A 14,728-nucleotide genomic window follows, 5' to 3' on the forward strand; every position below is an offset into this window, starting at 1 on the left:
GATGCCGTGCCCACATAGCCTGTCTCTGATGGTGCTGGGGTGCACTTGCAGCCATATGAGCATGCAGAAATGAGAGGAGGGGGTGATACTCAAAGGGAAGGGGATGGAGGGATGCTCATGCCCCAGGCTGGGTGAAGGAGCTGTGTGGGTGTGCTGGACAAGGGGGCATTAGGAGACAGATCAGGTGGTGGCTGTGGGCCCCCATTTGTCCTCTTTCCTAATTGCATCTTCAGCCCCCTGCCCTGTGTGCTGGGAGGTCCCACCAGCCTTTTCAGAAGAGCAGGACTAAGCTCAGCTCCTTTCCCAGGGACTGGGGACTACAGGGGAGCTCCAGAGTCCTGATACGTGAAGCTCCCAGAAGTTGGGCCATGGTCTGCTTGATCACAGATTGATCTAAAAAACAGATGGCCTTCCCTAGGTGATGGAGAGGGAAGTGCTATGACCTGGTGTGCTGAGGTGAGAAGGGCAGGAAGGCTATTCCTGCTGCTAGACTTTTGGTTTTAACAATCAGTTAAAGCTGAGGAATGGGATCTAGTTCAAATTCCAGAGGCAGGCAGCCCTAGGGAGAGACGCTGTTCGGTATTAACTCACAGTCTCTAGTTCTTGTCATTGGAGTTAGTTCTTGCTGGTCTTTTTCCTTGCCCCAAGACCTTTTGCAGGAGATGCTCTCAGGCACTCAGAAGCGCTGGGCTGAGCTGTGCTGTTGGGGTCTTTGCCAGGATGTGCTCAGCTGTCTCCTGGACTAGAAATGTCTCCATGCGGGAAAGAGGGGTCCTGCTGCCATCTCGTGGAGATGTTCCCGTCCGGCACGGGGCCTGCACAGCCGCCCTCTGCCAGCTCCTCCACGGGCAATGGAGACCAGCCTCCCTCCTGCACTTTTTGGGATGCAGCACAGGCTTGGATTGCTTGGTTCCAGTTCCATCCTGTCCACTCCCACTTTTCCATCAATGGCAGAGCTCCACACATATGCCTGCAGCATCCCAACATGCATGAAAATGGGACTCAGCCCACACACCTTTAAAACACCTTTATGAGGTGTGGGCCCAGGTCAGTCCCCACCCAGGAGCCTAATCTGAATTACCCACGCTGCAAGATGTTGCCCCAGCTCCAAACCTGAACCCTGGCTGGCTGGATCCTGCCCCTGCCTTGCCCAGTTTCCCACCACAGCCTCTCCCAGTGCCACAGGGAGCTCTGGCTGCACGGACACCCTCCCAGCCCTGTCAGGAGCAGCTGAGCGCCCTCCAGCCCAGCCACACGGGCCAGCCTGACCACTAAGTGCCTTTTTTTGTTTTTCAAAACCACCCTGTAACATCACCACTCCCTGAGGAGAGAGGGCAGCACAGGGGAGCAAGCCAGGAGTCAGTTGCCTCACAGGAAACACTCAAATAGATTTTGTTACTGAGGGAAAGTTAATTTTGCTTTACCACAACTGCGGTAGCCAGCTGTGAGCATCCTCCTCTCCCAGCACTGCTGGTGTTCCACTCACACTATTTCACAGTGTGCAGCACATGAGGGCTGGACTGCAGGAAAACAAGCTCTGGACCACATCCCACTGCCTACCCTCGAGGCAAGCCCAGGGATGCTGCATTTTTTCCTCCCAATGAACAGATCTGCAGTGCCCCTCCTCCCCATAGCTCATCTCAGAGATTTACCTGGATTTGCCAAGATACCACAACCTTTGGGCTTTCAGTGTTCAGGCTGAAGCTCTTTAGGAACACCGGCTGCGCCAAACCGTGACAGTTTAGCAAGGATTAAGGGTCTGAGGCTGGGTTTTTGTAAATCCAGTAGTGCTTGGATCAGTTCTCAGCCATGTGCCTTCGGGCTCCAAGTTATTAACCTTCTGTTTCAAATAAGCCCTATGAACAGGGAGGGCAGGAAGGTGGGGGCACATACTGTACAGGAAAGCAGAGGCCAGCATATCACACAGCGCTCACAGTCAGAATTAAAATTTGCTGGGACTCAGAAAACAAAACCCACTCAGAAGACTGGTGCTGTAAATCACTGGCTTGGCCAAGATCACCCTGCTCTCAGAGAGCTGTGTACACAAATCAGCTCCCAATTTCAAGTCACTTTTGCAGCAGTGGAAAGGCCTGTGAGCACATTCCTGTTGGCAAAGCTCAGGACACCTCTGACTGACTGCAGAGCTGCAGCAGGCAGCACCCGCTCCCTGCCTGCTCCTTGGAAAGTGGGGAAGCAGGGCTGAGCTGGGGAAGTGGCAACACCGTGCTGGGGAGGTGAAAGTGAGGAAGGTGCAGCTGACAAGTGAGGCTTTTCCCAGAGCAAGCCTCACCATCCTGTCAGGCAGGGCAGAGGGTGTAGCTCCAGCTCCTGCCAGCCATGTTCTGTAACAGCCCAAGCCCTTAAACAGGAGAAGTTCAACACCCACAGTAATAAACAGGAGCAGCAGATTCCCAGGAACAATTGTATTAATTCAGAGGCATATATTATGGAGTGTTTAACCGATCTGTAAATACTAAACCTGTAGAAACCAGCATGAGGGCAAGTGCTGGTTAAATAACTTTTATCCCCTCTGTTCCCCAGGAGTGTTCACAGTGCCACAAACAGGCTGGATGCTGAGCCCCAGCCCAGATCTCTGAAAAGGCAGATGAACACATCACAGCTCAGGAGTTACAGCACTGACAGCACAAGCCAGGGCCTGCTTTAAAAAGCTGGGAGATCTCTGATGGCCCTTCTGGAGATAGGGGACCATGCCTGGATTTTACCGGTACAAACCCTAAACATGAGAATTCCTGCATGAAAAGGGCAAGGCTGAAGACTCTTACCACAGAGTAGCCCTCACACCCCACTGTCACAGTGGGAACTGGAACTGGGATCACACCTACAGAAGACTGGGTCCCCAGCAACAAGCTCCTGTGCCTGGAGACAGTTTTCACTTTTAAAAAATAAAAGACAAACCAGGTCATCAGGCCCTTTTCAGTTAATTCTCACTTATCCCACATACAGCCCAACCCTCCCTCAGGGGGTTATTCTCTGACAAATGAGCATTGTCACAACAGTCTGCTACAAACCAGCTGTGTGGTCACCACTGCCACTCACCCTGTGCCTTCACTTCTGTGAGGTGTTACAGTTCTTGTGCTAAACTTCCAAATTATTTTAGTGCTTCCCAAGGACTTCCCCCTCTACATTTCCAATCCAGAACAGCAGGAGTTTTGTGATTGTGGATGACAGCACCCCAAGGGTGGGCAGGAGCAGCACAGCCACCTCCTGGCAGAACCTTTGCAAAACTCCTCCTGCTGTTTAGGTGCCTGCCTCCCTAGGGCATTTCCTTGTTCAAGCAGGCCCATGTCACAGCCCTCCAGAGCTTCCTCCTGGCAATTTAAAGTTGGCTAAACTTGTTCACCATGTTATTAATTAGCTTATTACACTGTGACATAGCATAAACATATCAGCAGGCTCTTCAGGGTCTTTATCCCCACTTCTCCCCCAAATAAACAATAAAACCTAAACCAGACATTAAGTACAGTGCAATGAGCTACTTTTTCACTAGGTGGAAGGAATTAATTTCTTGTACACGTTGCATGGACTGCAAAGACTGATCATCTGAAGAGAGCATTATGGACAAAACCATCATATTTCATGGTCATTTGTAGGCTGGAGGTGATTTAAGAAATACCCAGTATAAAGCATAGCTCCAAGGGACAGTTCCATCTTCTTCTGCAGTTCCACCTCTCTGTTTCTGGGGTCTGGCACAGCTGTAATCCAAAAATTTTCCCTGAATATCCAGATGCAAAATATAGGCTGCTTAAAGACATACAATTAACAAATAAGTAGCTCTCCAAGAAAGCAAAACTACTCAGTAGAACACACAAAAGACTGGAAGAAAGAAAAACAAAACATAAGACATATTCAAAAATGTTAGCTTAAACCTTGAAGAACACAAATGCTATCAGAAACATTTGAGCTCCCACCAAGGATCAGAGAGCTTTGACTGTTTTATCTCAGCTGTTTAATGGAACCAGATGACAGTCTGGTCATACTGCCCTACACACATCTTCTCCTGGTCCTACACTTGGTTTCAGGGCCTGATCTCCAGCAAGGAGAGTACAAGAACTGAGATGCAGTTAGAAGAGCAGAAAGTCCTGCAGACTTTGCTCTGTTTGCTCATTGCAGGATAAAAGAAATGGCAGAGAGAGAAAAAAAAAACCAACAAAACAACAAAGACATGGAAGAGTTGTATTGTAAAATTAATACAAGCAACAGAACATGCACCTTGGACATCAGGGACAAGGAGACAACACGGAGAGCAGAACACGGAGAACAAGAAGAGACAGGAAGAAACAAATAATACTCAGTGTGAGATTCTGGTCTGTGACACCTTGGTAGAGCACATCAACATGAACCATGACAGGATTTCACCTTCAGGACTCTAAACTAATCCATATCTCCTTTCTGCTCTAACGTGGCTGGTCCAAAGGCCAGGTTGGAGGCTTTCAGACTTGTAGACGGTAGGGGAAAAAAAAACAACAAACCAAACCAAACAAGGAGCCTCTACTTTCCTCATTTCAAAGACACAAAAGCAAAGGAGGTGACATTTCCCATGGGAGCTGAGCAAGGAGAGGCAAACACTGCAGGTGACGAGAGCACTAGGGAGGCGAGCCCCCGGCACAGTCAGCCAGGAAGGCGGTGCAGAGGCTGCGGTAGTAGGCGGGGTACACCCGCATGTGGCTGACGTGCGGCGAGTCTGAGAAGTCCACGGCTTTCACAGGAACCCCGAGTTGCTCCCGGGCACTGGCCATGAGCTCAATGTCGCTGGCCTTGATGATGAGGTCGGCCTGGGAGTAGAGGTAGAGCTCGGGCCAGCGCGAGGGCGCCTTCAGCAGGGCGTCGTAGTGGCTCTCGTGGAGGAAGCGCGTCAGGGGGTACAGCAGGACCCGCAGCACGACGGCCGTGGTGGCAAAAGTGAACAGCAGGAGATACCTGAGCAGCACGTTCATGGAGGCCAGGACAGTTGCCAGGGCACGAAGGGCTCCTCGCAAGTTTCTTCTGCCAGGGGCGCTGTCGAAAATGGTGCCGGCCACCCTGAGGCTCTGGAAGGGTGTGTGGGTGTGGAGCGCCTCGAGGATGTAACGGTACAGCATGACACCTCCATTGCTGAAAACGTGGAAAAGAACCGGTCTGCTCTCAACTCTGTGGTCAAAGAGCAGCTCCAGGAGTTGTCTGGCTGGGGTCTGCAGGGATCTGAGGCCAAAGGTCTCGGAGAAGAATACCATCCTCCATGGAGCTGTGTAGCGGATGACTGTGCAGCCCTAAGAACAGAAAGAGACCCCACATACATTTAGGCTGTGCTGCAAATTACAGAGAGTAGGCAAGCAGCTGTACAGAGAACATGAAAATTTGGGACAGATTTCCAACAGAAACCACAGGGCCAGAAGAAAGTCTTTAGTGTCAGCAGCAAGGCACTGACATGAATATAGATTACATTAATCATCATAGCACACAGTATTATGAAAAGGCCTCTGCAGTGGCCTGGCTTTGCTCATGTCTGAGATCCTTTCAAATCTTGTGCTAACTGGTACAACCCCCAGGGACACTGCCACCCATTTTTATGAGTGTTAATCCTCACCCCGGAGAAGAAAACCATCTCCCTGATTCACAGACCTTCAGCATCAGCTGTTTTGGTAAGACGAGCCTGCTCTGGTACACATCCAGCTCATCACACTGAAGCAAATAGAAGAAGAAAAAGGAACTCCTCCTCTCCTTGGGTACACTTGTTTGCAGCTGTCTCTAAGACTCAACACCAACATGATTTTTGTAGACCTTCCTGAAACACTCCAGCTGTGCAAAGAGCAAGCTCTGGCTCACGGACTCAGAACTCCTGAGCAACTGCCTTACATTTAGGTATAGATTTGGGAACAGGATCTTGGAAGAGTTTCAAAATAGAGCAGATGGAACTACATTTATAAATGCTTTAGACCTTTTCCATCACCTGAGCTCACTGACACATCACATCACATTACACACTGACAAAGACAAAGCAAAGTCACCAAAACATCCCCCCCAGAGCTCCCTAAACAGTGAACAAGTTAGAAGAGGACACCAAGTTCTCAAATCAAAGCCTTCTCTACCATCTTGCCATGGCTACAGCCACTTCCTCTTAGTGAGCTAAGAAAACCCATCCTCTCCTTTCCCATTTCTACGATCTTTCCGAGGGAAAAGTGTTTTCCAAGAAGTTGTCATGCTGCCCTGTAACGTGCTCCTCATCCGCTCAGCAGCATCTTAAAGCCACTTAACAACTAATTCTTCACTAGATCAAGCCAATTAATGACTCCTGCACTGGATTACACATTAACAATAGACTTGTTAATGTATTAATGTACAAACTTTACCACCTATAGTTGGAACAAATTTGGATATATACAATATTCCCTGCTGGCCAAGAAAAAAAATTCTAATGTTTCACTGGGTCCCCATGCTACAAGCTGGCATCATTCCAGTAAAATACAGTATTAGAAAGGAAAATATCATAACCTAGGGAACTGGCAGTAGGACAGATCTCTCTAATTCAAACACAAGGAATTCCTAGTGAGCAGCTATGACTATCACAGGATGCCTGTTTCATAGACAGGATAAAATTAATTTGGCTTACAACATTTAGATGAATCATTTTCACAGGAAGGAAGAGCCAAAGACATGACAGATGCCAATGTGTTCTGTCAGTTCCCACCCCAGCCTCACCACGTCTGTGCTGTGGCCTAACAGCAAGCAGCAAACACAGAATCTTTCCCTGCATGTTTACCTGTTTGGAAAACTAACACAGTTCACGTCATTCCTGAATAATCCCACAACTTTAAAAGCCTTAAAATACTTCAGTGAGTCACACAGCAGCTGAAAGTTTCTCCAGGGAAGTATTTCTGCCTTGGCTGCACACACAAAGGTGACATCAGCAGCTGTTAGATAACACTGCCCGGGCTGTGAGAGACAAGGAGCTTTCAATGACAGCAGAACTCTCACTCACTCCCCACGAGCCAGACAAGAGGGGGCTTCAGAGAGACTTTACCTAAGATTTACCTACACACAAAAATAAGGCCGTTTCACAGTATGGCAGTGCCATGGAGACACAGACAGGGCACTCACCTTCTGGCTGTAGACTGCGCTGTATTTGGCCAGGTATTTGTCCTGGCAGCCGGCCCAGCCCAGGAGGATGACCACGGGCTGGCCCTCGGCAGGCCCTCTGTCTGCGCTGCCTTCTGCAACAGACCACAAGCGTTACAGCAGCTGCCCTCCAGCTGCCCGAGCACAGCTCACAGCAGCTCGCCTGGTTACTACAGTTTAAAGGCAATAGTGAAGCAAGCATGAGCCTGGCTGCTCGCTCAGTTCCGAGCATTGCCTCACGCCGGTTTCACTCCGTGGGCGAACTGCACAGCCCAGCCTCAGCCCCTGCAGCTCCCACCGCTCTGCAGTGCCGCAAAGCCAGCACCGAGCTGCTCCCTGCGGGGGCGACACCGCTCCTCCCGCCTCCCGGAGAGACAGCGGCGGCTGCTGCCGCTGCCATGGGGAACAGGGAAGGGTCCTGTCCTGCGCTCCAGGCACTGCCAGACACCTGCCGGAGCACCAATGCCCCACGTCTCCTCCTCCCACACCCAAGCGCGCTCGCCTCTCCTCCGCCCGCCCCGTGCCCGCTGTCACGGTGGCCCCGGTCCCGCTCGCCCCCGCACCGCGGGCCTGTCCCGGCTGCAGCTCCACCACGGCGTCCCTCAGCCCGCGGGTGCCCATGGCCGCGCACCGGCCGCCGCTTCCGCCCCCCCGGAAGCCCCGCCTACCTGCCTCCCCGCAGCCAATGGGAAGGGAAAGCACCCACCCCACCTCATCATTCGCCCCGCCCCCTACCCGCCTCCCACTTCCTTAGCAACGCGCCCTTAGCATCGACTCAGAGCCCCGCCTGCTGGTCACCCATTGGGCAGGGGGAGAAAGTCTGGCAACGATTGGTTCAGCCGCTTGTCAGTCATTCTGCGGGGTAACCGCCCCCTCGGGGCTGAGGCGGGCGGGGGCCGCAGGGCCGGGCTGAGGGGAACTGGAGAGGGGATTGCAGGGAGGGGGGCCGCAGGGCCGGGCTGAGGGCAATAGTAGGGCCGGCAGCGGGGATGTCAGCCGAGGGGGGCTGAGGGGAATTGTAGGGCCTGGAGCGGGCATGGCAGCCAGCGGGGCCGAGGGATATGGCGGGCATGAGGGTGAGAGGGGTTGTTGGCCCTGCTCTGGGTGTTTGGGTCAGGAGGGGCTGTGGGATGGTGTCCTGGGGCAGGGAATGCTGAGGTTGCAATGGATCAGATGTGGATGGACGCAGGGGGCAGTGCAGGGCCCGGCTGGGATGAGGCAGGGCTGGATTTGGGGCCGTGGGGCCACAGGCAGGACATGCGGGTCAGAGAGGGCCCGGCAGGACTGAGGGACTGGGGGTGTTGGGGTACCCTGAGGAAGGTGCACTGTGCATGGAGGACTTGAGGTGTGCCAGGAAAGAAGGAAACCTGCCAGGAAAAAAAGCTCTAAGTTCTGCCTGAGGCCAGGCACAACCTTGATGTTGTAAGATGCAAAGGTAACACCAAATCACTGCCACTCTGTCCTTCCATGAGTCCAAGGCCATCATTCCCTGGCACCTCACACTCGCTGTGAGGCTGAAGCAGCACCAGTGTGCCTTTTGATCTCAATCTGATGATTAAGCAGGACTCTGAATGTAAAGAACTGCTGAATTGCCAGAGACAGTTCCTAAATCACTGTTTTTTTTCTTGGCAGGAATAAAGCCCTGCCCTGACCCAGCCTTGTTTTGATTATTAGGTCCAGTGGACTGGGTGGCCACCCAGCACTGTTGACAGCAGAGCTTGAAGCCAACAACCAGAAGTTACATGTTGATGCTAGCACTGACAAATGATTCAGGCAAGTCATTTAACTTCCCTGTGTCTGCACGTTCCCATGTGTAAAATGTTCATAATAAAAACATTAATGTACATTTTCAGGGTACTTTGCAATGTTGGCTTAAATACTCCTATGTCAGCAAATGCTGTTATTACAGCAGCCAGAGACAGACAGCACTGTATCCTCTGAAGCCATGTCATCATTGTTTCAAAGTTATTTCTTTTTTTTCCCCCATTGATTCATAGGCAAGCCCTTTGTTTCACTAAAATCCTCATATCCAGAGGCTGGTGCTAGTATTTCTGAGTAGTGTGAGGGGGTTACTGCAGTATTACACCACCAGCATCTTAAACATAAATACAGAAACCTTAATTTACAATCAATTTTGGGATGTTTCAGACTGTAAAGTTCTTTTAACTAGATCTCTGTTGAGGACAGAGGAGCACTTTATGGGACTGTAAATTTCATGCAAACAGTCTCTGTGAAATACAGATTCTCCCTACACACGAGCTGTTCTCTCAATATCAATCATATGCCTTGCAAGTAATGTTTCACAAATATTCTGTAAATCACAGGAAAATGCTTGCAATAATGTGAAATATGACTTTCACTTGACTGTTTCAGCAGAGGCCCCTAACAGGCCATTCTCCTGTCAGCACTAACATTTGTTATGGCTAATAACATTTTCAATCACAACTATTTTGGGAAAATGGATTTATTTTAAACCTGCTTCCCTGCAAAGGAGGTCTTGAAAATGCCCTGCCAAGGACACAGATGCCTTACAGAACACAGACCGTTAATTCCCAAATGAAATTCCATCTCATCCTAATTCTCAAGCACTGTTTCTCAGACAGCTTTTTGGAGACTTTACTTGTTTGTTTTTAGGCACTGAGATACATGTTCACATCTCAGTGGTTGTTTTCAGCCTGGTTCAGGTAAGAGGAGTATAAAGTTACTTTTGAGCAGGTATCTTGGGGATACTTTGGAACTGATTTGAAATTTTTATGCAGATAGTAGGAGAAAGGGTTTAAGAACTTTGTAAATGGGAAATTGGTAATCTTGATGATTTGTATTACATTGAAAGAAACTTCTTATTCTGAAACACAAATGTTTATGTTATTTTAACTCTTTTTCTCCATAAACCACACTTAAATAAAACCTAAAATGGCGCTTTTGTTAGGTAGGAAGCCCAAGAAGTGCATTAGACAAGGTGTGAATTCCTTTCTTATCCTTAGGCATGTTGATACATCTTGGTGGAGGACAAGGCACCTGTGTTAATGGCACTGTTTGTGACCTTATCCCTCAGATCCTGGTGTTTAACTGTGAGGCTCCTTGAGCCTGGTCAGTGTCCTCCAGCCAGAATCATGCACAGTTGTGGGACTGCCACACAAATGGAAGCTCAGTCTCTGGTATTCCATCTCCCTTACTAAGTGCACCTTCACATTTCTCAAGCTGCACTAGGGGATATCATACTGAGCCAAAAGTGTGCCAAAGAAACTTGGAAAAATGTAGATTTCTTTATTTAACACCTGTGTGAAGAAATAGAAGGAATTGCAGACAAGGGATGTTTCTGGAACTTCTGTCTTCTTGCTTACAGCTCTTATCATTTTAGCTTTTTAGATTGTTTAAAAACATGCCAGGAAAATTAAACAGGGGAAAAAGGGAGCAAGTGTCTGTCATGCTGAAGGGTGCCAGAGCACTTTCCCGGTGCCAAGGCCAGGCACATGTTCCTGGGGTGGATGTCCACATGGCTGTCGCTCCAGCAGGTGAGTGAGGGCTGTGCTGCTGTGCTAACAGGCATTTATAGCCCCCTTGACCCTGTCACTCCCCATAAATCCATACCTATTTCTGCTCTCATTTCACTCTATTTATTCCCTGGCAGGTCAGATATGAGACACAGTGTTCATATCATGAGGCTAGTGAGAAACAGGGCTGGGGTAATGGGTAACATCAAAATTACTTTATTAGCAGAGCAGAGAAAAGAACTGTGGTGAAACCACCTGCCCAGGAAAATAATCTCAAGTCTGTCACAGATTCATTGTGCAGCTTCAGACATACCAGGAACTCTCCTTTTGCTAGTTTTCCTATCTATGAAATGAGTATAAGATAAATGAGATTAAATAGTTACTAATTGCTTTCGTATTATTTGACAGAGATTTAAAATGTGATTCTAGTGATAATTCATTTGTACAGTCTTTCTTCACAGACCTTTTTACACTTCTTTCTCATTTTTCTCTCGGCAGAAGAGATCATGGGATCTGTCAAAGAGCAGGAAGCCATTAGCCATCATGGTTTTCCTGCAGGAACGGGATAGTGCCCACAAAGTTGCTCAAACAACTGGTGCATCCTCAACAGCTTCATTAAAACAAGGCAGGACCAGAGCTGGAGCTGGAGTTCCCAGAGAGCCAGATTGTTTCTGGCTCACCTAACAGTGTGGCTCAGGATGCTGCATCTGTTTCCTTGGACAGCAGGAGGTGGTGTGGTAGTGAGATAGAGAGGATGGGCAAGGTCTCTACTGAAAAGTTGTTTAAAGAATAAGCTTTTGTACAGAGACATCCACATCCAGCCACATTCTGCAGGCTTGAAAAACATCCTGGTTATCAAAAGATGGAACTGAAGGGAAAGCCATGTAACCCATCTCTCAGGAACCCAGAATCAGTGTTTTTCTCACATTTGGGTGAGTGTGCTGCCTCTGCCTGCCTGCAAGAGGATGGTCCATGCTCTTGTGCAGAGACAGTATCCAGTTCAGACCTCTACCCACTGCAGTGAGATGGGAGGTGATGGCTGCCAGGACATGGCATGCTGGCAGAGGAAGATGGGCTCCAAGGCAAGTGACATTTCTGGCTGACATTTCTGGCCTTGTTCCCCTTATTCTTGCAGCCTTGAAGCCACAGATACCTTACTGAATTTCTGGAGATCAGAGGTGTCTTGATTCCTCTGGAAATACTGAGGCTGAACCGCCTGAAAGAAGAGGACAAAAGAGGGTTTATAAAGCTGCTGTTGCTCACTGGAGACACAGGCAGGGAGTATGAGGAGCTCATTTGTGAAAGCTGGATGTTCTCCCTGACCTCTGGCCCCTGGGGCTGCTTGCTGCACTGAGCCATTCCCTTCCCTCTGCCTGCTGATGGCATCTCTTTCTCAGCACACGGGTGCAAGCCCAGACCAAGTTCTTAAACGCCTCCAGCACAGCAGAAGGTCAAAAAGATGCACAGGTTCTGCTGGACTCTTTGGGCCACAGCAACCCCAAGTACCAGAGCCAAGATTCGCATGGCCTCGAAGCTGTGCTGTTGTGTACCTCCCCCCAAGCCCAGCACGGGGCTCAGGCAGGTGAGGAGTGGGCCTTGCTGGGGGCAACGGGCAGTGTTACCACCTGTGTCCATCCCTGCTCAGGCAGGAGCTGTGCCTGTCTCCTTGGCATTCTGGCTGCACTGGGTAGCCCTACTGCCTGGAAGAGAAGTCTGGAGAACTGTGAAGACTGTCCCTGTCACTACGCCCTTCCCCCCAGGATAGGATGGGAGATGTGCCCGGTCTGTTCATGGAGCCCGTGCTGGGTGTGCTCTGCTCAGTACACCCGGAGGTCCAGTACAAAGGTAAGATCTGCCTACCCACCCTGGGCGTTGTGGGGTAGCCTGGCAAGCGTGCCGGGGGCGAAGGGCGGGCACAGGAAGTCCCCGTCGAGTGTCCCCGGGGCCCCGATCCGGCCTAGCTGCGACCGACACGGGGCTGGGCGGGGCGGGGCGGGGCGCCTTATTACTATTCGGGATAATTTGCATACCCAGGGTGCACCGCGCGGGGGTGCCGCACACACGGTGCCGTTCGGGCCGCCGCTCCCCGGTACCGCTGCTCCGGTGCCAGGCTGAGCTCTTGAGCGCTGCCGGGAGAATGGGACGAGGCAGCAGAGGGTCGAATATTGGGGCAGTCGGTGTCGCTGTATCTGTGGAGGGACAGCCGGGACTGGGTACCTGCCGAGGGCCCTACCACGGTCATACTCTGGTTTCTCTTCAGATCGTATAAATCTTTCGCCTTTTACTAAAGATTTCCGTGGAGAGGAACAGGCACGAGTGTCGAAAAATTTTTTGAGGCTCCATTTCGGTGGAGCTACCCCTATTCTGGTTAACGATAGAGCTAACTACAATTCTTTATAAAGCTGCTGCGTTCCGGGCCTGACGTGCAATCTGCTCTGATCCCGCTCTCGGCAGCACGGACCCTGCGTTCACGGCTCCATCCACACCGCCGCTACCCCCGCCCGGTTGGCCGCCTCACTGCCCGTGTCGGGTCAGAAGATGGCCGTGACGGAGCGGGGATTGGGAACCCCTCCTCCTGGCCCGGGCGGTGCAGCGGAGCAGCTGCGTGCCCGCGGTTCGGACTCCGGGAGAAGTGAGAGCCGGGGACTTGCCCGGCAGTCCCGGGCACTCCTGCCCTCTCAGAAGAACAGGGGTAGTGTTGGCGCCCGCTTGGAGCTCAGCACCTTGCGTGGGACCCCTACCGCAAGCCCCCCTCTCTGTCTAGCTCTGATCCGTGGCGGCGGCGTATGGTGGCCTTTCCCAGAGCCGACTTTTTGAGTCTGCGCGGCTTCTCCTTGCCGTGGCGACGATGCGACCAGACCCGAGCGCCGCGGGGTCCTTATCCGCTCCCGACTCGCTTTGTCCCCAGCTGCCCCTCTTCGCTCCCCCCCGCCCCGGCAGCAGGGCAGGAAGCACCGGGCTTGGTGTGATCAGCATCCCCGGGCTGCAGGGCGGGCGGCACCGGGCCGGCCCCGCCGAGCGCCGCCGCTCCGGGTTCGGGCCAGCCGGGCTGTGGTACCGGCCGGGGGCTGGTGCCGAGCCGGGTGAGGCGCCGGAGGGAGAGGGAAGCAGGGAAAGGAACTGAGTGAAGGTCGCCGTGTCTTGTGGGGCAGCAGCGGGGAGTGGGCATATATGCAGGGTGCAGCATGGCTGTTCTCCAGTTTCCCTTCAGATCGTAGAAATCTTTCCCCTTTTACTAAAGATTTCAGTGGAGAGAAACGCGTACGAATCTTACGAATTTTTTTGTGGCTCCATTACGGCGGAGCTAACCATTTACGGTTAAAGAAAGAGCAAATGCTGAGCGTTCGTTGGGGTGGGTTGTTGGTAATTAATTGCGGCAATGGGGAATATAAGCCAACCCTAGCGGTTCGAACCGTGGGGATAATGAATGTGCTGCGGCGCCGATGTCAGCAACACCAACCCGCCCCTCCGCGCCGCCGGCACCTCCCGCTCCTTCCGGCCGCGCCGTTCCGGGGCTGATTTGCATGCCCAGCGTGCCCAGGGTGCTCCGCGGCCCCGCCGCTGTCCGGGATTGCGGCCGCTGTCCCCCCCCCCCCGGGCTCTGGGGGCTGCCCGGCGTGTGCGGCCCTCGGGACCAGGCTGGGCGGGGCTGCGGGGCCGGGACCCCCGGGCGGGCTGGCCTCGCCCTCAACTATGGGGGGTGCAGCAGACGGGGGCAATGTCGGAGATGGGTGTACGGGCATACTCTGGTTTCTCTTCAGATCGTATAAATCTTTCGCCTTTTACTAAAGATTTCCGTGGAGAGGAGCAAGTACGAGTGTCGAGTAATTTTTTGAGGCTCCATTTCGGTGGAGCTACATTTATTACGGTTAAAAATAGAATTGATAATGCCGTTATTGAATTATGACCGCCTATATTAGCCAGCGGACGCTGCTGATGTTCTGGGCCCGTCACCCCCGGGCTGGCAGAGGGGGCGCAGGATACTGTCCCCCGCGGCGAGGGGTGCAGCAGCAGGGGCTGCCTGGGTCCAGGCTGGGGTTGCCTGCAGCACTGATGCCACCCTGCAGGTCTCCAGAGAACTGCTGAGGGCTGCTGCTGAGGATGGTGAACAGGTCCAGCTC

General features: G+C 51.9%; 1 protein-coding gene and 3 non-coding genes across 5 annotated transcripts; 3 read left to right on the top strand and 1 right to left on the bottom strand.

Moving 5' to 3' along the window:
* Positions 1-2,920: 2,920 nt before the first annotated feature.
* Positions 2,921-7,739, bottom strand: TMEM53 (transmembrane protein 53). 2 transcript variants are annotated; one of them, XM_059478731.1, is made up of 3 exons: positions 7,677-7,739; positions 7,096-7,208; positions 2,921-5,267 (listed from the first exon to the last, which is right to left on the bottom strand). In XM_059478731.1, exons 1-3 carry the CDS (start codon positions 7,732-7,734, stop codon positions 4,605-4,607), a joined length of 834 nt encoding a protein of 277 aa, XP_059334714.1. In that variant the 5' UTR covers positions 7,735-7,739; the 3' UTR covers positions 2,921-4,604. The 2 variants fall into 2 exon arrangements, with proteins under 2 accessions (XP_059334714.1, XP_059334715.1); XM_059478732.1 differs by having other exon boundaries at positions 7,096-7,205; positions 7,677-7,734.
* A 5,108-nt stretch (positions 7,740-12,847) lies between these two features.
* On the top strand, positions 12,848-12,962 carry LOC132077273 (U5 spliceosomal RNA). The gene has a single exon (XR_009419028.1). It is a non-coding gene; the product is annotated as a U5 spliceosomal RNA (small nuclear RNA).
* Positions 12,963-13,798: 836 nt separating this feature from the next.
* LOC132077274 (U5 spliceosomal RNA) lies at positions 13,799-13,913 on the top strand. The gene has a single exon (XR_009419029.1). It is a non-coding gene; the product is annotated as a U5 spliceosomal RNA (small nuclear RNA).
* Positions 13,914-14,348: 435 nt separating this feature from the next.
* On the top strand, positions 14,349-14,463 carry LOC132077284 (U5 spliceosomal RNA). Its single transcript, XR_009419039.1, has one exon. It is a non-coding gene; the product is annotated as a U5 spliceosomal RNA (small nuclear RNA).
* The last annotated feature ends 265 nt before the right edge of the window (positions 14,464-14,728 follow it).

Source organism: Ammospiza nelsoni, chromosome 9 (genome assembly GCF_027579445.1).
Source record: "Ammospiza nelsoni isolate bAmmNel1 chromosome 9, bAmmNel1.pri, whole genome shotgun sequence".
NCBI classification, from domain to species: domain Eukaryota; kingdom Metazoa; phylum Chordata; class Aves; order Passeriformes; family Passerellidae; genus Ammospiza; species Ammospiza nelsoni.